We start from the raw sequence: 17,120 nt of genomic DNA on the forward strand, positions 1-17,120 counted from the left end.
TGAAAGCCGGCTGGGTGACCTTGGGCCAGTCACTCTCTCTCAGCCCAACTCACCTCACAGGGTGGTGGTTGTGGGGAAAATAGGAGGAGGAAGGAGTATTTGGTAAGTTCACCGCCTTGAGTTATTTATGAAAATAATAAAGGTGGGATATAAAATAAATAAATAACTAAATAACCTGATTTTCTTAATCAAACAGATAATTCAAATCATATTTAACTGACAAACGGATTGAAGCCATTTTGCATGCAAACTGAAATGCTCAACATGATTGTGACTCGTTATATAAATTCATGAAACAAGAAAATAACCAACTAGCAACACTATTATACCTAAGCACATTATATATGGGAGCACATTATATATTTAGAGTCACACAACCCAGTGTTCAGGAAACAGTTCTCCATCTCCTAAAGGAAGACAGTATGGTGCAATACAACCCATAAAACCTTGGCCCTTGAACTTTTTACACCATGTTATTATTTCAGTTAATGATAATCTGTAAAATAATGAAGTTAAAAACAAAGTTACTGCTGAGTTTCTATGTAACCTTGAGGCAAAATTCTGTAAGACAAAAGTTTACGTTCTATTAAATAAAACTTACATAACATATATTGCTAAAGTAATCTTATTCTAATTCCATACCATCTTTTGGAGATTCTGCAGATCTGGCCACAGCTATCATCTTTGATGATGGACTTTGGTCATGACAAACTTGATGCAAGAAGTTTATGGATTTTCCTATTAGGAGAACCTAAATATAAAAAGGATATTATTTTTAAAGTTTTATAAGAGCAAAACATTTTTCAGGTAGTACATTTCACTTACTAAAATAAAGCACAGAAAAAGCAAACAACAATAAGTATAAAAAATTTACTTTAGCTTCAATAGCCCCTTCCAATTCTATACTGTATGATTGGTCACAGCAGACCTAGCAAATAAAGAGGGGCATTCACCTCAGTTTAATGATGAGTTTATCACCTTGGATGCCAAGCTTAGTAGAATGTTTTCACCATTTATCATAAAGAAAGACCTATGTGCCTAATTTTGGAGACTAGCCTGAAGAAAAAGGTTCTATAGCAGTGGTTCTTAAGCTGTTTGACCCAACTGCCCTTTTCCCAGTATGAATGTCATTACCCCCTCCAAAAAAACCCCATCAGACTCTGTTGTTTCACACAAGTGTCTTGGCAGTACCAAACTGGATTCTCACAAAAAAGCAATTATAAATTGCTCCCTTATGCCCAGGATATGCTAAATTACCCCCAGTTTAAGAACCATTGCTCTACAGAATGTGAACTTTTATATTCTATGCTTCCATATTATATATCTCTATCATCTACAGTATATCTATAATTGTCAATTTTAAAGTGTACAGAACAATCTACAAGTTTTTTTCATACCTTTCTGGAGTGATCCATCGTAATAAAAGAAGGAATCATTGATTTTCTCAATGTATATTTGTCATGCCACAACCGATCTGTTTTCACTGTAGGATCTGAAGCTACAAAGAACTATGGATAAAACAGTATTATAATAAGCGTAACTATGATACATATACAGTCACGTGTATTTTTCTATATATAAAAACTAATATATATTTACATATAGAATGAGAGAGTTGGAAGGTATCTTACAAATCATTTAGTCTACCTCCCTATCCAATGCATAATTAATTGTATTCTAATCAGAATGTTACCTTTGCTGCTTGGTTATAATCTATTAGCAAAAAATAAGGCTTATTTATTTTTTGGTTTTTAAAACTTGTGTGCTACCTTGCAAAACCAGATTTTCTTGGGGTAGCTTACTACAGACTCATTTAGAAGGTATTTATTTTTAAAAGATCAATCAATTCATAGCAAGAAGATATGAATACAAGCTGTACAAAACTCAGCTGGAAGTTTTTAGCTTTTCTGGTTGCATAAAACATTAAGGAGAAAAGAACCATTGCAAAATAGCATCCAGTTAATTTCAGAATCTAGCAATTTTGAGCTTTATAGGGCAAAAAATCAATTACGTATAACCTAGAGAATTTTTACTTTTTCAAAAAAACCCATATCCATCTATTTAAGAAATACGGTACATTTAGAGAAAACTGAACCATGGTATAGACAGTTTTAGTCCCCCTTCTTCCCCATTTGCTAGTAGCCATAGGCTCCTAAGGCACATTACATCACCTGTTAAATAATTCAAAAATTCAGAGCATTCCCCTCATTCATTATCTATTTCCCCAATGTTGTAAACAAAACAGAAGAATTCAAATGAGTGCAATACTTTGAGACTAAAGTATATAGATCCAAAAAGTGTCTATTCCACAGCTCTTCAGCTGAGATAGCACATGCTAGATAAATTCAAAAGACCAATATAATACAATACAAACTAAAATATATTAATCACAAATATCAAAGAAATATACAACAATTTTGGCACAACATTTAATACTCAGGAACAGTTCAAATAGTTTGTGATTAGTATTAGCATCCCTGTATCACAAGCAGTATACCTTCATGCATTAGAACTTAGTTTTGAGATGTATCTCCCTTGACAGATACCAACAACTTGCACCTCTTTCTTCCCATAGGATGGCCTTTGTTCTTTCTTGTTTCTATCTAAATTTTCTAGAATGCAGTCAAATAACCATTACAGTAACTCAGACTATCTGTAGAAGTAACAATAGTATACATGAGGCTACTTCTTCACTTCCTCCTTATAACATGAGGCTGGCTCTCTGGAATGGCCTCTTGTCGGAGGTCCATCTGTTTGAACATTATTTGCCTTCTGGAAAAAGTTGAAAACAGAGCTTTTCCAGAGGGCTTTTGAGGTCTGACATCATGTATTGCTTTGGGACACTTATTTGTAAGATATTTTTGTTTGATCACTGTGTTCATTTTATTAATATGAGCCACCAAGAGTCTTCTACAATTGTGGCAAGATAGAAATCTGATAATAAATGTATAATAACATTCTGAAAAATTATCAATAAATCAGCATCATAAGTGAGCACATTTCTCTGCTGGCTCTCCACAATTCTGATGGTCAAACCATCAACAGAAAAGCACACAAAATTCAAGCATTAACATAAAGGTAAATTGGTAGCTATAACATGTTTATCACCACATATGGTTTAAGCTCAGTAGTTTATCTCAATCCTGATTTGGTCTCTTGCCTTGCTAAGTGCCTCCTTTCCCTAAGCCCAAACTGCCCCTTTTTATCTGCCTGCATATTCAACTCATATCTCAATTAAATATTCTTGCTTTGCTCATTCCCTCACTCTGTCTTTATTGTGGTCATCAGAGATCCTGACCTTACATTGCCCCTTGTAATGCATTACACAAAATGAAAGGGAAGATTTTCATCTGTTAATGTCTTTGGCTGTACCTGAAGTAGCTCACTCAAAATAAATACCCATAAACACACATACACTTATATACCTTGTAGTATTAACATTATTAAAGCATTAGCATAATTACCATGTTATTTATAAGGCTGTTTTAAATCTAGTTTTCTTCCAATTAAATGTAAGGAAAAGATAAGATTGTTTATAGCAAAACGGAAGTAGTACATTCAGACAATATTGGAACATCTATAAATAAGGTATTAAATCTCATTTTATCCATTCTAATGCAAACACATTAGTTAGATGTCTTTGATCACCATCTTCACTATACATAGAATGCAATTTCTGAATCAGATGTTTTTGAGCTATTTATATGTCCCATGAACCAGACCTCGCCCGAAAGTAGGTTACCCTGTCTTCATGTAAGTAGAATCTATAAGAAAAGACATCCTATTTTCAGTTTTTAACATTTATTTATGAGTAGAGAAGATCACAGACACAAGTGTGTGCTGTACAAAGAGGCACAAGCAAAAAAGGCAGGAATATGACTAGAGATATGTGAAAAGGGGTGAGGGAGAACAGACCCCAAAACATAAAATTCTACCTCCCCTGCATACACACATCTGCACTGGAATGCAGTAGTAACTCATGAACATGCACATACCACAAATACATTTACTCATTTGGGAATGTATACATTGTAAAGGACCAGTTTCTAAAATTTACTACAGCTATTCCACTCAACAACAGGTATGGAACCGTAACTGAAGTATTAATGAGTAAAATATAATTTTGAAATCCATCAGACAATTAAGTCATCTTTCAGAGCTATGAAAACACTCATTTTATAACCAAGGCAAAGTAACATGCAATTAACGTATTTAGAAAAATACAAAAAGCAAGAAGAGCATTTTATAATAATCCTAAGAAAAAAGAGATCTTGGAAAGGGTGAAGGAAACCAAGGTCAGAACATAATTGCAATATAATTATTTTATCGATTCACTTTACCCATTCAAGGTTCTTTGAGTTTTGTTTTTGTATCTAGTACAAAAAGAATTGCAGGAGAAATGAGAAATCATGGTACAATCTAACTGACGAACAAATGCCAAGGCCTTCCAACCAACAGATAAAAGGGATGATTTTCTGCTGGGGAAATTAAGAGCCTGTTTACAAAGGCAATCAAAGTCCTAGAGGAAATCCCACACTTTCATTTGCCCCAATGTAATGAGCCCCTTCTTTTTTCCCCAAAGACGCAATATGACAAGCTTATTGTAGGGGTTATATTCACTAGAATATTTTTATTTGCTATAATGGAATGTTCTTGGGGTTTTCACCCCATAAGATTTCTACATCAGATGGAACATTTTACTAATTAAAGTTCCAAGTTCATAATGGACCTCATGCATTAAGCATCTCCTAGTCCACAGCCAAGTTAAAATCAAATGCTGGCTGTTGTACATGTCAGCATTCCCAAACCTGGACATCGTCCATATATTTTGACTTTAACGTAGAGAATTTCTCAGCCAATATGGCTGCTTTGGAGAATGTGGAAGTTATTACCTTTATAATATTATTTCAGCTGGTGCTTCTCATGCCATTTATTTGTTTTCTACTTCAGCAAAACATTAAGAAATATTTTAAAAAATAAAATAAAAATAAATCAACTATTGCATATTCATGCTGGGCCTCTGTTTGATAAATAAGGGACTAGTTACAGGATTGCTTGGATCCTGGTCATTGTATCTTAATGAAAAGATATGCACAAATTCTTTACATCCAAACCATCTTCAGATGCCAATCTTATCTTCTATGTAAGTCACATCTTAATAGTTCATGCTATATAGTGCAGGTACTAATTTAGAAAATACTCAATTGGCTTGGTTTATGGGAAACAGAGAATGGACCTACATTTTTAAAAATAACAGTTTATATAACTCACTTCATGGTATGTGTCCTCCAGTTCTCCATCATAAATCCAACGATAAAGAAAATTCAGGATGGGATGTGACACAAGGCCAAGAATATGTTGCACCAGGGATCTCATGTAGGGATCACCTGTTTTACTATAGGCATGAACAGCTGATGCAAGCTCACCTCCTTTTCTTCCTGGAAAAATACAGTGCATAAACTTTGATTGGTGGAGAACCCTGTGGGTTTTGTGCATTATAATCTGGGATACCTTCAGTATTCTGTACTGAAGCATTCCTAAGCAAATATCTAGAAATAAAATTCTGAACCAACAGCATAGACTAGAGAATGAAATCATTCTACTTCCATCAGAAACTTCTGGTGTTGTTAGCCTCCCTTATTTAGCTGACTGGAACGTGGCAGAAGGCACCCAATGCATCACAACCAGGTAAAAATCTTTCCTGAAGCCATTTAAGCAATTGATTGCCCTCTATAAAGATGAGGGCAAATGTCCTTCTTATACCCTCTGCATTATAAATCCAGCCTGCTTCTTCCTACCCTTTTCATGGATACCCTTAATGGATACCCAGCTCTATGTAACTCACACAATAATTGACATAATTGGTCCTGGGAAATTCTAGCTCCCAATGTACTTTGCACACAGTCATCTCTCCATCAGCCGTACCCTTCCCTTCCATATGTCTGGAAAGGCCAAGAACTACCCCTCTTTCCTCCTGATTCAGAGCAGCAGGATGAGGAGGCATCTCCCACCCTGACTCCTATCTCAATGACTGAAGAGCGCTCATCCTCCATATTGAGAGTGGAGGCATGGGTGGCTCCCCCCTCCCTTCAGTTTTCAAAGCAGAACATTCCTCTTCAGTTGAAGCTGATGAGACTGCTGCATTTCCTGAATTCTCCTTCTCACCTTCTGTAGTCTCCTACAACCCAGGAGAAGGTAAATAATGGAGACAATCAAGTGTCTCTGCACTCAGTCATTGCACAGAGTAAGAAAGATGGCTTTGACAGAAATATGAAGAACCATTACTTAGGCAAAAGGGACTGAAACGAGATAACATTTGGAAGTGGGTCAGGCAAAGGCCTCTCTCTGATTCAATGGCGCACAAGAAGGGGGACGAGGCACAGTACCGACTTGCGAGATTCTGCTATTATAGACAATCTCAGTAAAAGTAATTTTAGCCTTCCTATGGAATTAATTTCTTGGTTTGCTCTACATAATGGGGCTGACAGTCATCAGCCCCAGCCTCCTCCTTACACCAGGTATTCCTCCCCTCCAGAATTAGAATCTTTAGCAATTATTTATTTATCATATGGCAGCACATCATACATTATACAAATATATTATATTAAAAAATTGGGAATATAAAAAGGTACATAGAAAATATAAATTGGTCATAGGGCAATTATCATATTATTATCATATACGAGGCAGCCAGATAATCCTATGGATCTCCTGGCTAGAGCACATCCCTTTTTTTATCTTTAGCAATGGCAGAAGGCTTTTCATGTGGCCGGTTACTGTGTCACTGGAAACAGTAAAGGAGGCAAGGTGTAACAGTTTTCAGACAAGTACATATTGCAAGTGATTGTTACCTAAGCAAGCCAAACCTGCACAACGTCCACGCACAAACATACAGGCATTTAAGAAAAGATCAGCCTCCTTGTGGTTATGCCTTAGGGCTCAGAGAAGGATCAGCATGAGTGATTCAATTTTTTAAGATGAAAGATTGAGAGCATTAGTGGAAGATATAAGGGAGATAAGAAGTTCTGCATGAGACAGACTGGTCTTTGGTAGTGTCAAGATTGGATTCTTGGGAAGAAAAGATTACTGAAGAAAAGGGAAAGATATAGCAAATGGTGATAGTATAAACTGAATTTTGCTCTATTCCCTTTTATTACTTCATGCCCTTCATTCTTTAGTTTACTATTTCTTATTCTCTTTCTGCGTTACGCACAATTTTGCTTACCCCAAGGGGAATTGTGTGATGTGTATGTATGTAACACTACTGTCCTGACAACACCATCACCTAATTGGAAGCTCCTGGGGTATCAGTATGATCTTAGCATTCATTTTTATTGCATATTTTATTTTTTTATTTATTGTGTTTTTACACTGCCCATCTCAAAAACCACTCTGGGTAGTTTGCAAAGCATTTAAAACAGTAGCAATTAAATATCAATTAAAAGGATACATTATAAAAATATAAATTTACAAATCTAATAAAAACTCTAAAATATAAAATTGGAATATGCAATTGGAAACATTGTATTACCTTGACAGTGATCAACAAGGGCTGCAAGAGTTTTTAATCTTATTTTAGGATCGTATGTCCAGACTAACAGACGGCGAAGCGTTAAACTGCTTTCAATCCCCAAATTCACACCCTGATCATCTTCTACCTGCAACTAAAAAAAAAAAATCAAGAGGTGAAAAAGAAGTTTGACACTAACATTCTATGCGTACCAACTCTGAAATATATTGCATTGAATTTAAATGGGGCTTAGTCCCTGGTAAGGGAGATAAAATCACTTCCTCAATCAAGAATGAAATCTCTGTTTTATTGTAATCTGAATTTTTAATCTCGATTTGACACATGCATTTATATATTTTACTTTGACTGTTCACTGTCTGATTGGGGATGTGTGTGGAAAGTGTGTGTGTGTGTGTGTAAAAATATGCTTAGGATAACACACCAGAGAAACATCAGAACTAGCATTTATGAAAATATATAAAGGAAAGAGCAATCAAGAAAGCTGTACTTTATAACAGAAATCAGAAAGCACATACACAGGAAATTCTGCTTAATATGAAATAAAGGTTTTTTTTAAAAAAAAACCAAATGTTACAATGATTTGCTATAAAATAGTGGTTTAACAATGTTTCTGTAAAAATAGTAATATTTTTAATTTAACTCTATACACATTTCATTTTATATAAATATAAAACAGATTATACAGTGGATTTAGTAGTTTAATAATCTGGAATTAACATTCTAACCAAACTGCCCATGCTCAGCAAAGTGAGCAACGTGCGGTACAACAGAAAATGGGTGGTGGGAAATTATCAGAATTATAATATTTTGTTTTCCCAAATTCTTGCGCAACACAGATTAACAACTAGTTACAAATCTGTAAGAGAGAGGCTATGGCTCTCCAGAGATCATTGTACTATAACTCTCAACATGCCCATCATTGACCAAAGTGGCTAGAGTTGCTGGACAGTGAAGTCCCAACTCTTCTTAGCATGCAGTAGCCCTTTCCTGAAGTGTAGATGCACAACTGTCATATTGTACGGACTTGATTTACCTGTGAGTGTAAAACCGACAATAATCTGTAGTATTCTTTAAGTTCTTGGTTTAAGGCAGCACAAAAACTCTAAAAGACAAAAAACAAAAGGAATCAATGCAGTTGTTATACTCCAGTTCCATTACAGAGTGGTCTGAAAGATTATTCTTTGATTCCAAAGGATGGTGGAAGAAGCAGAGTATCTTGATCTCTTTCTGTCAGGTTTCACACCTGGATATAGGAAGAAATGGCATTGGTCACTCGTACAGATGGCTTTCAACGCAACCCAGATGGAGGGAGTGCAGCCCTCCTGGTCCTTTTACGTCTCTCAGTGGAATCTGAGACAACTGTCCTGAACTGGCTGTGAGGGCTGGAAGCGGGACACTATTTTAGGGTTCCAATCAGAGGTCACGATCAATGAGTAAATTGTCAGTTTGGGATGAGATATCATCAGTAGACTATGGGCCAAGCAGAGGTTACAGTGGCTTTCTCCAGTGTCTGAGGGATATAAAGACCTGGGTGGGATGAACAAGGTCAAGTTGGGGATGTTAAGTAGGCCATTCCAGGGGAAGGGAAACCTCCAATTTCGGAGTGATCTCCACTTCTGGCCTGTCAGCCTTATCCTGGGGAACAGGCGGTCAGATTGCTGGTGTCTTTGGCCTCAAAAGTGCTGATGGTTAGTCCCAGATCTATTTGCAGTAAGTCCATTCTCATCCAGAGTTAGTGTTGAATGAGGCAGATGATCTGGCTAGGCAACTGTGACAATGCTGTCACATCAGAAATTTTCCTAATTAATTATCGGGTTCTTGAGCAGCCTCAGCATCATGGCCAGTGTAGAAGGAATGGCTCTGATCCTAAGAGAGGCCTTGACTGTGACCAAGCACACTATGTGGAGATACTGGAATATGAATGCTTATATGATGCTTTGGGGAGGTGTCATTCAATAGTCTGGGGTGCAATATTAAATTGTACATTGCCATCCCAGGCCGTTGGGGAGATGCTGTTGATCCCCTTTCTCAGTGCCTGGAGGCTGATAGGGTCTGGTTGGGGAGAATAGACTGAAGTTGAACTCTGGCAATGTAGAGATGAAGGGAGATGATCTTCAAAGAAATATGCAAGAATTGTTACCTAGGCAAAGAGGGATGAAACATTGTTTAAGTTCTGGGAAGCAAGCTAATATTCAGAAGTGCCTCAGGCAAACACCTCCCTGATTCACTGAGGTATAAGAAGGAGCAGAAAGATAGCACAATCAGACTTGCAAGATTCTGCCTCTCAATCAAGTATAGGTCTAGTCTTCATATAGAATTTATTTTCTAGTCTGGTTTACCTAGTGGAGCTGAAAGGTAAGTCAGAGCTCCTGCTGATACTTTGGGATCTTCTGTCGCCATCAGTGTTACTCCATGGCAGGCAAGCATTATGCATCATGCTCACAACCTCAGTGTCCATCTGGACTTGTGGCTCCTGCTGGATCAGCAGGTAGAAACTATGGCCAGAGGAGTCTATGCTCATCTCCAGTTGTGCCAGTTACAGCCTTACCTGAGCAGGAGGACAATAACTCATGCCCTTATCACCATCCATCTAGACTACTGTAACGTGCTATACTTGGGGCTGCCCTTACAGAATAATCATGAACTGCAGTTGGTACAAAATGCAGTGGCCCGCATACTCTTGGGCTCCCAACTGTGGGAGCACATAACACCAGTTTGGTGGACCCTGCATTGGTTGCCAATTGGTTTCCAGGTCCAATTTAAGGCACTGGTTTTGACCTATCAAGTTCTTCATGGCTAGGCACCCGGATCCTTCAGAACAGACATCTACAGTTGGCACATCTAACTAGGTCTAGCAGAGAGGAACTGCTGCAAGTATCACATTTTGGGGCTGAGGCAAGAAGGCGCTGCTTTTCTATTGCAGGGCCAATATTGTGAAATGCCCTCTCTGTGGAGATCAGGACGACTCCCTCCTTGCTGGTTTCCCACAAGCTTCTAAAGGCTGAGCTTTTTCAGAGAGTTTCCCCCTGATCTGAGTTGTTGTTGCCATACTTTGTTCACTTTTTGTTTTGCAGTGTTGCTGTGTTCTTAATTTTTATTTGAGATTTGTTTTACAGTGCATTTTTTATGTGAACCACCAAGGGTCTTTTTGATTGCAGCAGCCTACAAATAAGTTTAATAAACAAAGAAACAAACAAACCACCCCAAATCTGCTGAATGGGTTACAAGCCCTCTAATAACTGAGTAACAAAATGTTTACGCACAGTACTCTTCATAAAACTAGTGTTAAGACCCAGTGAATACGTCCGGGGATTGTGAATACTGAAATGAACCTTTCAAAAAGTTAAGAGAATGTCTGTCCCTAGAAGATAGCCATAGTTCTTACTTAGAAACATCATCAGAAATGCATAAATAGCAAGTGATCTGCATAAAAGAAAAGGAAGAGATCAAACAGCAAGCAAATCAATTAAGAAAAATCAACCTACCAAATACTAAAATTGGTTTAATAACAAATATGACACAATGAACTTGTCATGCGCTGCCTGCCTCTGAATAAGACTCAGACACTGGTTCGTGGATCAGGCTCTGATTTATTCACAGCGCAGTTACAGCGTCGGAAGAAAAAAGCTGAGAGTGACAGGAGCGCGCCGGTGCGGGGTTTAAATACCCCGCGCCGGTCAGCGCCCCCTCACTCGCGGTCACGTCACCCCCCTTTGTCCAATACGTTGCCCTGCCGGTGGGTGAGGGGTTCCGGGGTCGCCCATCATCAGGTTTTCTATTCCTCTGGTGATTGCTGTCAGCTGGGCGATCTCCGATGTATTGGCGCTGATGGCTTGGGTGTGCTCCGTGATCCGTTTAGTTATTGTTTGTTGGCCGTTAGTCGTTGTGGGTTGATGGCTACTTATCTTGAGCCCCTTCACCTATTTCCTTGCTATTGTCATGTGTGCCATTGCGCTGATGACTTCAGCTCAACGGCACTCATGACATACTGCCCCCTTTCCGAATAGTGCTCCCCCCCGGTTTTCTGGTTTTTTTTTTTTTTTTCTCGGTGGAGCTGTCAAACGGCACTTTTTTTTTTTTTTTTTGAAATTCCCGCCGGAGTAGTTGTCGCCCCTCCCTTTGCTCCTCTACCACGTGCCTTCCCAGGGTGTGTCCATGGTGCGCATGCCCGGGTCCCGTCCTGGCGTGCGCATGCTCCAGCCACACCCTGCTTGTTTGGCTCAGTTCGGCGAGGAGAGATGCGTGGCTGGTCGGGTGCTTATCAGCTCCAGGTAGGGCCCTTCTTTTTTTTCCAATTTAAAGTGCGTCGCCTTTGTTGTATCTCCTGGGCGTTGCCCCCAGGTTGCCCTGTTGACTTGCTTGCCACTCCCCCGCGGCCGGGGGGGCGGGGGGAGGGTGCTGGCGAACGCTTGTCATCACCTCGTGGGCCCGGGGCGGGGGGAGTGAGTCCCGGGGGGGGGAGGTCCACCCAAGTCGCGGGCTTGGGGGGGCCCTTTCCCTTGGGGCACGGGAGGCGGGGGGGGCCTGCGGGGGGGGGGTTGGCTTGCTGACCTTGGTTGTGGCTTGTCGGGGTATGCCCGGTGAAATGCTCTGGTTAGGTCAGGCGCGTTAACGTTGTGCGCCGCCACCCATTCCGGGTGGGGGAAGTGTTTCCACCTGACCAGATAGTGTAGAGTTCCTCGTTGCTTGCGGGAGTCGAGAATGTCCCTTATCTCGAAGTGGTGTTGCCCGTCGATCATCAGCGGTGCGGGCTGTGGCGTGCTTGGGTGCCATCGGGAGGTGGTTGCCGGTTTCAGGAGGCTGGTGTGGAACACCGGGTGGAGTCTCCGTAGGTTGTGTGGCAGGTCCAAGCGTATTGCTACCGGGTTCACTATTTGCGTGACTCGGAACGGCCCGATGTACTTAGGCCCCAGTTTTTTCGAGGGTTGGGTTGACTTTAGGAACTTGGTGGATAGGTAGGCCATATCCCCCGCTTGGAACGTCGGTTGTTGGCGCCGGTGCTTGTCGGCCTGCTCTTTGTAGGCTGCCTGTGCATCCTTCAGCGCCGCCGTGATTACTGGCCATGCTTCCGCGATCTTCCGTCCCCAGTCGCTAGCGTCCACCTGGGGTTCCGGGGGTTGAGGTAGCTCCGGTATGGGGACGAAGTCGCGCCCCGAGACTACTTCAAACGGAGTTTTCCCCGTGCTCGTGTGGACGGCGTTGTTGTATGCGACTTCGGCGAACGGGAGCAGTTCAGCCCAGTCGTCTTGGTGGTAGTTAGTATATGATCGTATGAATTGCTCTAAGGTGGCATTAAGAACCTCTGTGGCTCCGTCCGTCTGGGGGTGCCAAGCCGTAGATAGGGCCTGTTGGGTCCCCGTCAGCTTTAGGAAGGCCCGCCAGAATTTGGAGGTGAACTGTGTGCCCCTGTCGGTCACCACACGTGCGGGACATCCGTGTAGCCTGTACACGTGGATGAGGAAGAGTTTGGCTAGCTGTTGTGAGGATGGGACCGACGTGCAGGGGATGAAGTGGGCCTGCTTTGAGAAGTAGTCCTTCACCACCCAAATGGCCGTTTTCTTCTGGCTGGGTGGGAGGTCCACTATAAAATCCATAGAGATTTCCTCCCATGGGCGGGAGGGTTCTGCCACCCGTTGTAATAGCCCCGCGGGTTTGCCTGGTGCCCGTTTGGCCCTAGCGCACGTTGGGCAGGACGCCACGTAGGCTTTTACGTCTCGCCTGAGCGCGGGCCACCAGAATTGACGCCGTGTTAGGTGTAGGGTCTTGAGGAACCCAAAGTGTCCCGCTTGTTTGGCGTCGTGTGACCTATGCAAGATCGCCTGGCGTTGCGAGTCCGGGACGTAGATTCTGCCTTCCCCCCATGCCAGGTCCTGTGCCATCGTTACCTTGTCGGGGTTTGCCAGGAACCAGGGGTCGGTTTTGAGGGCGGCGGCGAGGTCCGTGCGCATTCCCCCTGGTAGTTGCGGTTGGCTTCTTCCGGTCGCCGGTTGTCCCGCCGTCGGCTGCGCCGTAGAGTCGAGCTGCCTCCGCGCGCCGCTTCGGGTGGTCACGGCCATCCCCAGTTGCGAGGCGGATAGGACCGTCCCAATGGTGTCTGGGGCGGGCTCTTCGTCTTGGGGCAGTCGGGAGAGGGCGTCGGCCAGGAAGTTCTTTTTGCCCGGCATGAACTTCAGCTGGAAATTAAAGCGGCTGAAGAATTGGGCCCATCGGACCTGTTTTGGGCTAAGGCGTCTAGGCGTTCGTAGGGCCTTGAGGTTCCGGTGGTCAGTCCAGACTTCGAATGGCTGGGTGGCTCCCTCGAGTAGGTGTCGCCATGTCTCTAGCGCTGATTTCACCGCGAAGGCTTCTTTCTCCCAGACGTGCCATCGCCTTTCTGTCTCGGAGAACTTCCTTGACAGGTAGGCGCATGGTTTCAGGAGTCCCGTGGGGTCTTTCTGTAGCAGGATGGCTCCCAGGGAGAAGTCTGAGGCGTCGGCTTGGACCACGAACGGCCGTTCTGGGTCCGGGTGCGCGAGGATTGGCTCCGTAGTGAACAGCGCTTTCAGCTTGTTGAATGCGATCTGGCACGCGGGAGTCCAATTCAGCACTGTGCCTGGGTTCTTGGCGCGTCGGGTGTCCCCCACCCCTTTGGTTTTGAGGAGGTCCGTTAGGGGGAGGGCTATCTCTGCGAACCCCCGGGCGAATGACCTGTAAAAATTCGCGAATCCGAGGAAGCTCTGTAGTTGGCGTCTGTTGCGGGGGCGCTCCCAGTTTAGCACCGCTTCGACTTTTGCGGGGTCCATTTCGATGCCGTCCCCGGAGATTCGGTACCCCAGGTAGTCTAGGCGCTCTTTGTGAAACTCACACTTTGTAGGCTTGGCATAGAGCTGCGCCCTTCTGAGCTTGTCGAGGACTTGCCTGACTAGGGTCACATGTTCCTCGTGCGTTTTTGTGTAAATGAGGACGTCGTCGATGTAGACCAGGACCCCTTTGAACAGATGTTCATGCAGTACCTCATTGATGAGCTGCATGAACACCCCAGGGGCCCCCGCGAGTCCGAAGGGCAGTACTTTGTACTGGAAGGCGCCTAGGGGGCAGTTGAATGCCGTCTTCCATTCGTCCCCCTCCCTGATTCGGATGCGATAGTACGCCTCGCGAAGGTCCAGTTTGGAAAAGACTTTGCCCGTGGACAGGTGGGCGAGCATGTCCTTCACCAGGGGTAAGGGGTATTTGTTGGACAGGGAAGCCGCGTTTAGGCCCCGGTAGTCGGTGCAGAGCCGTAGGGTGCCGTCTTTCTTCTCCCGGAATAAGACGGGGGCTCCGACCGGTGAGCATGCTGGCTCTATGAATGCCCTCTCTAGGTTTTTATCGATGAACTCCCGGAGGGTTGCCATCTCCTTCGGGGTCATCGAGTAGATCTTTGGTCTAGGTAAGGGGACGTCGGGCAGTAGGTCGATCCGGCAATCCGTCTTGCGGTGGGGGGGTAGTTGGTCAGCTTCTGCCTCTCCGAAGACCTCGGAGAAGTCGTATTGTTCCGGTAGGTCTGCGGTGGTAGCGGCGTTGTCTTGTGTGGTCGCCTCCGCTCGTCCTACAGTGGGGTTGGTTCTGCCCGCTGGAACTGGTGCTCGATACTCGCCGTCGCCGAATGTGAAGGTGCGGGTCTCCCAGTTGATCCGCGGGTTGTTTGTCGCGAGCCATGGCATCCCCAGGACTGCAATGGGCCGTCCGATGTGCGTGACGACGAACGATGTGCGCTCGGTGTGAGTGCCCATTTGCAGGGTGACCGGCTCGGTTTGTAGCGTGGCTGGTTTCCCTCCCGCTGTGGAGCCGTCCAGCTGGTGGAATGCCAGCGGCGTGGGGAGGGGGAAGCAGCGGAGGTCGAGTTTGGCGACTAGGTCGGGGTGGATGAGGTTTTTTGAGCACCCCGAGTCCACTAGTGCCGCGGCCGTGGTGGCTCCGTTGCCGGCAGAAAGTTTGATTGCTGCCATTATTACGGGGCTTTCGTCGTTCCGTCGAGGTGGTCCGCGCTGCTGTCCCACCGCCTGCCTCGCCACGCGTTTCAGGGCAGGCGGGGAGCTTTTCCCGCCGGCTGTTCGGGGTCTGCGTTATCCTCTTCCCCCCAGTAAGCGTCCCAGCCTTCCTCTGGTGTCGCTGTGGCCACGGTCATTCGGCGGTGAGGGGGCGGCCCCAGGTTGAGTGGTTTGGGGCTAATTTTCGGGGTGGGTTTGGGCGCGCTGGTCGGCGGTCGGTTGGCGAAGCAATCCACCGTCTTGTGCCCTAATTTGCCACACCTCCCGCAGGGCTCCCGGTTGAATTTCTTTTTTGGGTATATGGGGCCGGCCATCCCCACATGTGGTGCGGGTACCTTTTTTCCGGCATAGTTTGTGTCTTCCGTGGTTGTCATGAGGAAGGTGCGGTGCGCGTGTTCGGCTTTCCCCGCGAGGTGGATCCACCCGTGTAGCGTTTCTGGGTCGTCGCGGTAGAGGGCCCATTGGAGAACGTCGCGGTTGAGCCCCCTTTTGAACATTTCCAGCAGGGTGGTCTCGGACCAGTCGCTGACCTTCCCCGCGAGGGCTTTGAACTCCAGGGCGTAGTCAGGGACCGTGCGTGTGCCCTGTTTAAGTCTTTGGAGTGCGCTTTTCGCCCTTACTTTGGCTAGGGGGTCTTCGAAGTAGTTTTTCATCTCATTGATGAAAGCAGGGAAGGTGGCGAGGGCGGGGGAGCTGGACTCGTACAGTTGGACGTACCAGTCCGCCGCCCTGTCTTGGAGTTTGATCGCCACGGCGGCGATCTTGTCGGCCTCGGAGTCGTAGGAGTGTCCGTGCCTCCCCATGAACTCCCTAGCGTTCGTGACAAAGAACGAGAGTTTCGTGGGGGTCCCATCGAAGAAGATGGGGAAGTCCTTTGGGGCCCGGGCGTTTTGCGTGGCCCTGCCTCTCGCTTCCCGGTCTGTGGTGTCGTCCGCCTGTGCCGTCTGCTGACCCTCCGCTGGCCCGTGGGGGTTCGGTGCTTCGCTCGGGGTGTGGGCCTGTGCGGGGACGTCGTTGGGTGGCGCGGGGGGCATAAGCGACTGGAGCATGGTCCGGAGTTCCGTCAGTTGAGCCTGCATGGCCGCGAGTTCAGCTCGTGCCTCCTCGTCCACAGCCCGCGCCGCCGCTGGGGCTGGTTCCGCTGGCGCGTCCTCGGGGGTGGGTTGCCAGCGGGGTTCCTCCTCCCTCTGCCGCGGGTTCGCTTCCTCCGCCGTCTGCTGGGTGTCTCCATCGTCCTCCTCCGTGTTGACCGCCGTTGGGCTGTCGCTCCACGCCCGTTGCTGGGGTGCGATGTGGGGCGCGGGGTCCTCCGCTGGTTTCGGAAGTCGTGCTGCTCCCTCCCGCGGTCGGGTTGCCTCCGTCGCCATCTCCCCTTGGGGTTGGAGCTGAGGCTCGGGTCGGGTGGGGTGGGCGTCCATGGCTCTGGGAGTCCGCGGTGCCTCTGGCCTTGGTCGGTCCTCCTCTGTCTCTTGCCGCGCGGCTCGCCCTCCTTGCCCGCGCCGCTCCGGCCTCATCTTGCTGGTCTTCTCGCCGTCTACTCCTCCCGCGGCTCGTTGTCGTCCGGTGGGGCTCGGCGAGGC

The 17,120-nt window shown here is 45.5% G+C and overlaps 1 protein-coding gene across 1 annotated transcript in view; it reads right to left on the reverse strand.

Annotated features, from left to right (window-relative positions):
• TUBGCP3 (tubulin gamma complex component 3) overlaps positions 1–17,120 on the reverse strand; it is a 74,324-nt gene that overhangs the window by 21,760 nt on the left and 35,444 nt on the right. Inside the window, exons 9-13 of the mRNA XM_063304854.1 lie at positions 8,565–8,633; positions 7,532–7,664; positions 5,272–5,438; positions 1,398–1,508; positions 643–751 (exon numbers count right to left, since the gene is read on the reverse strand). Of these exons, the coding sequence (XP_063160924.1) occupies positions 643–751; positions 1,398–1,508; positions 5,272–5,438; positions 7,532–7,664; positions 8,565–8,633 (589 nt within the window). The remainder of the gene's footprint in view (positions 1–642; positions 752–1,397; positions 1,509–5,271; positions 5,439–7,531; positions 7,665–8,564; positions 8,634–17,120) is intronic.

Source organism: Candoia aspera, chromosome 5, assembly GCF_035149785.1.
Source record: "Candoia aspera isolate rCanAsp1 chromosome 5, rCanAsp1.hap2, whole genome shotgun sequence".
Lineage (NCBI taxonomy): Eukaryota > Metazoa > Chordata > Lepidosauria > Squamata > Boidae > Candoia > Candoia aspera.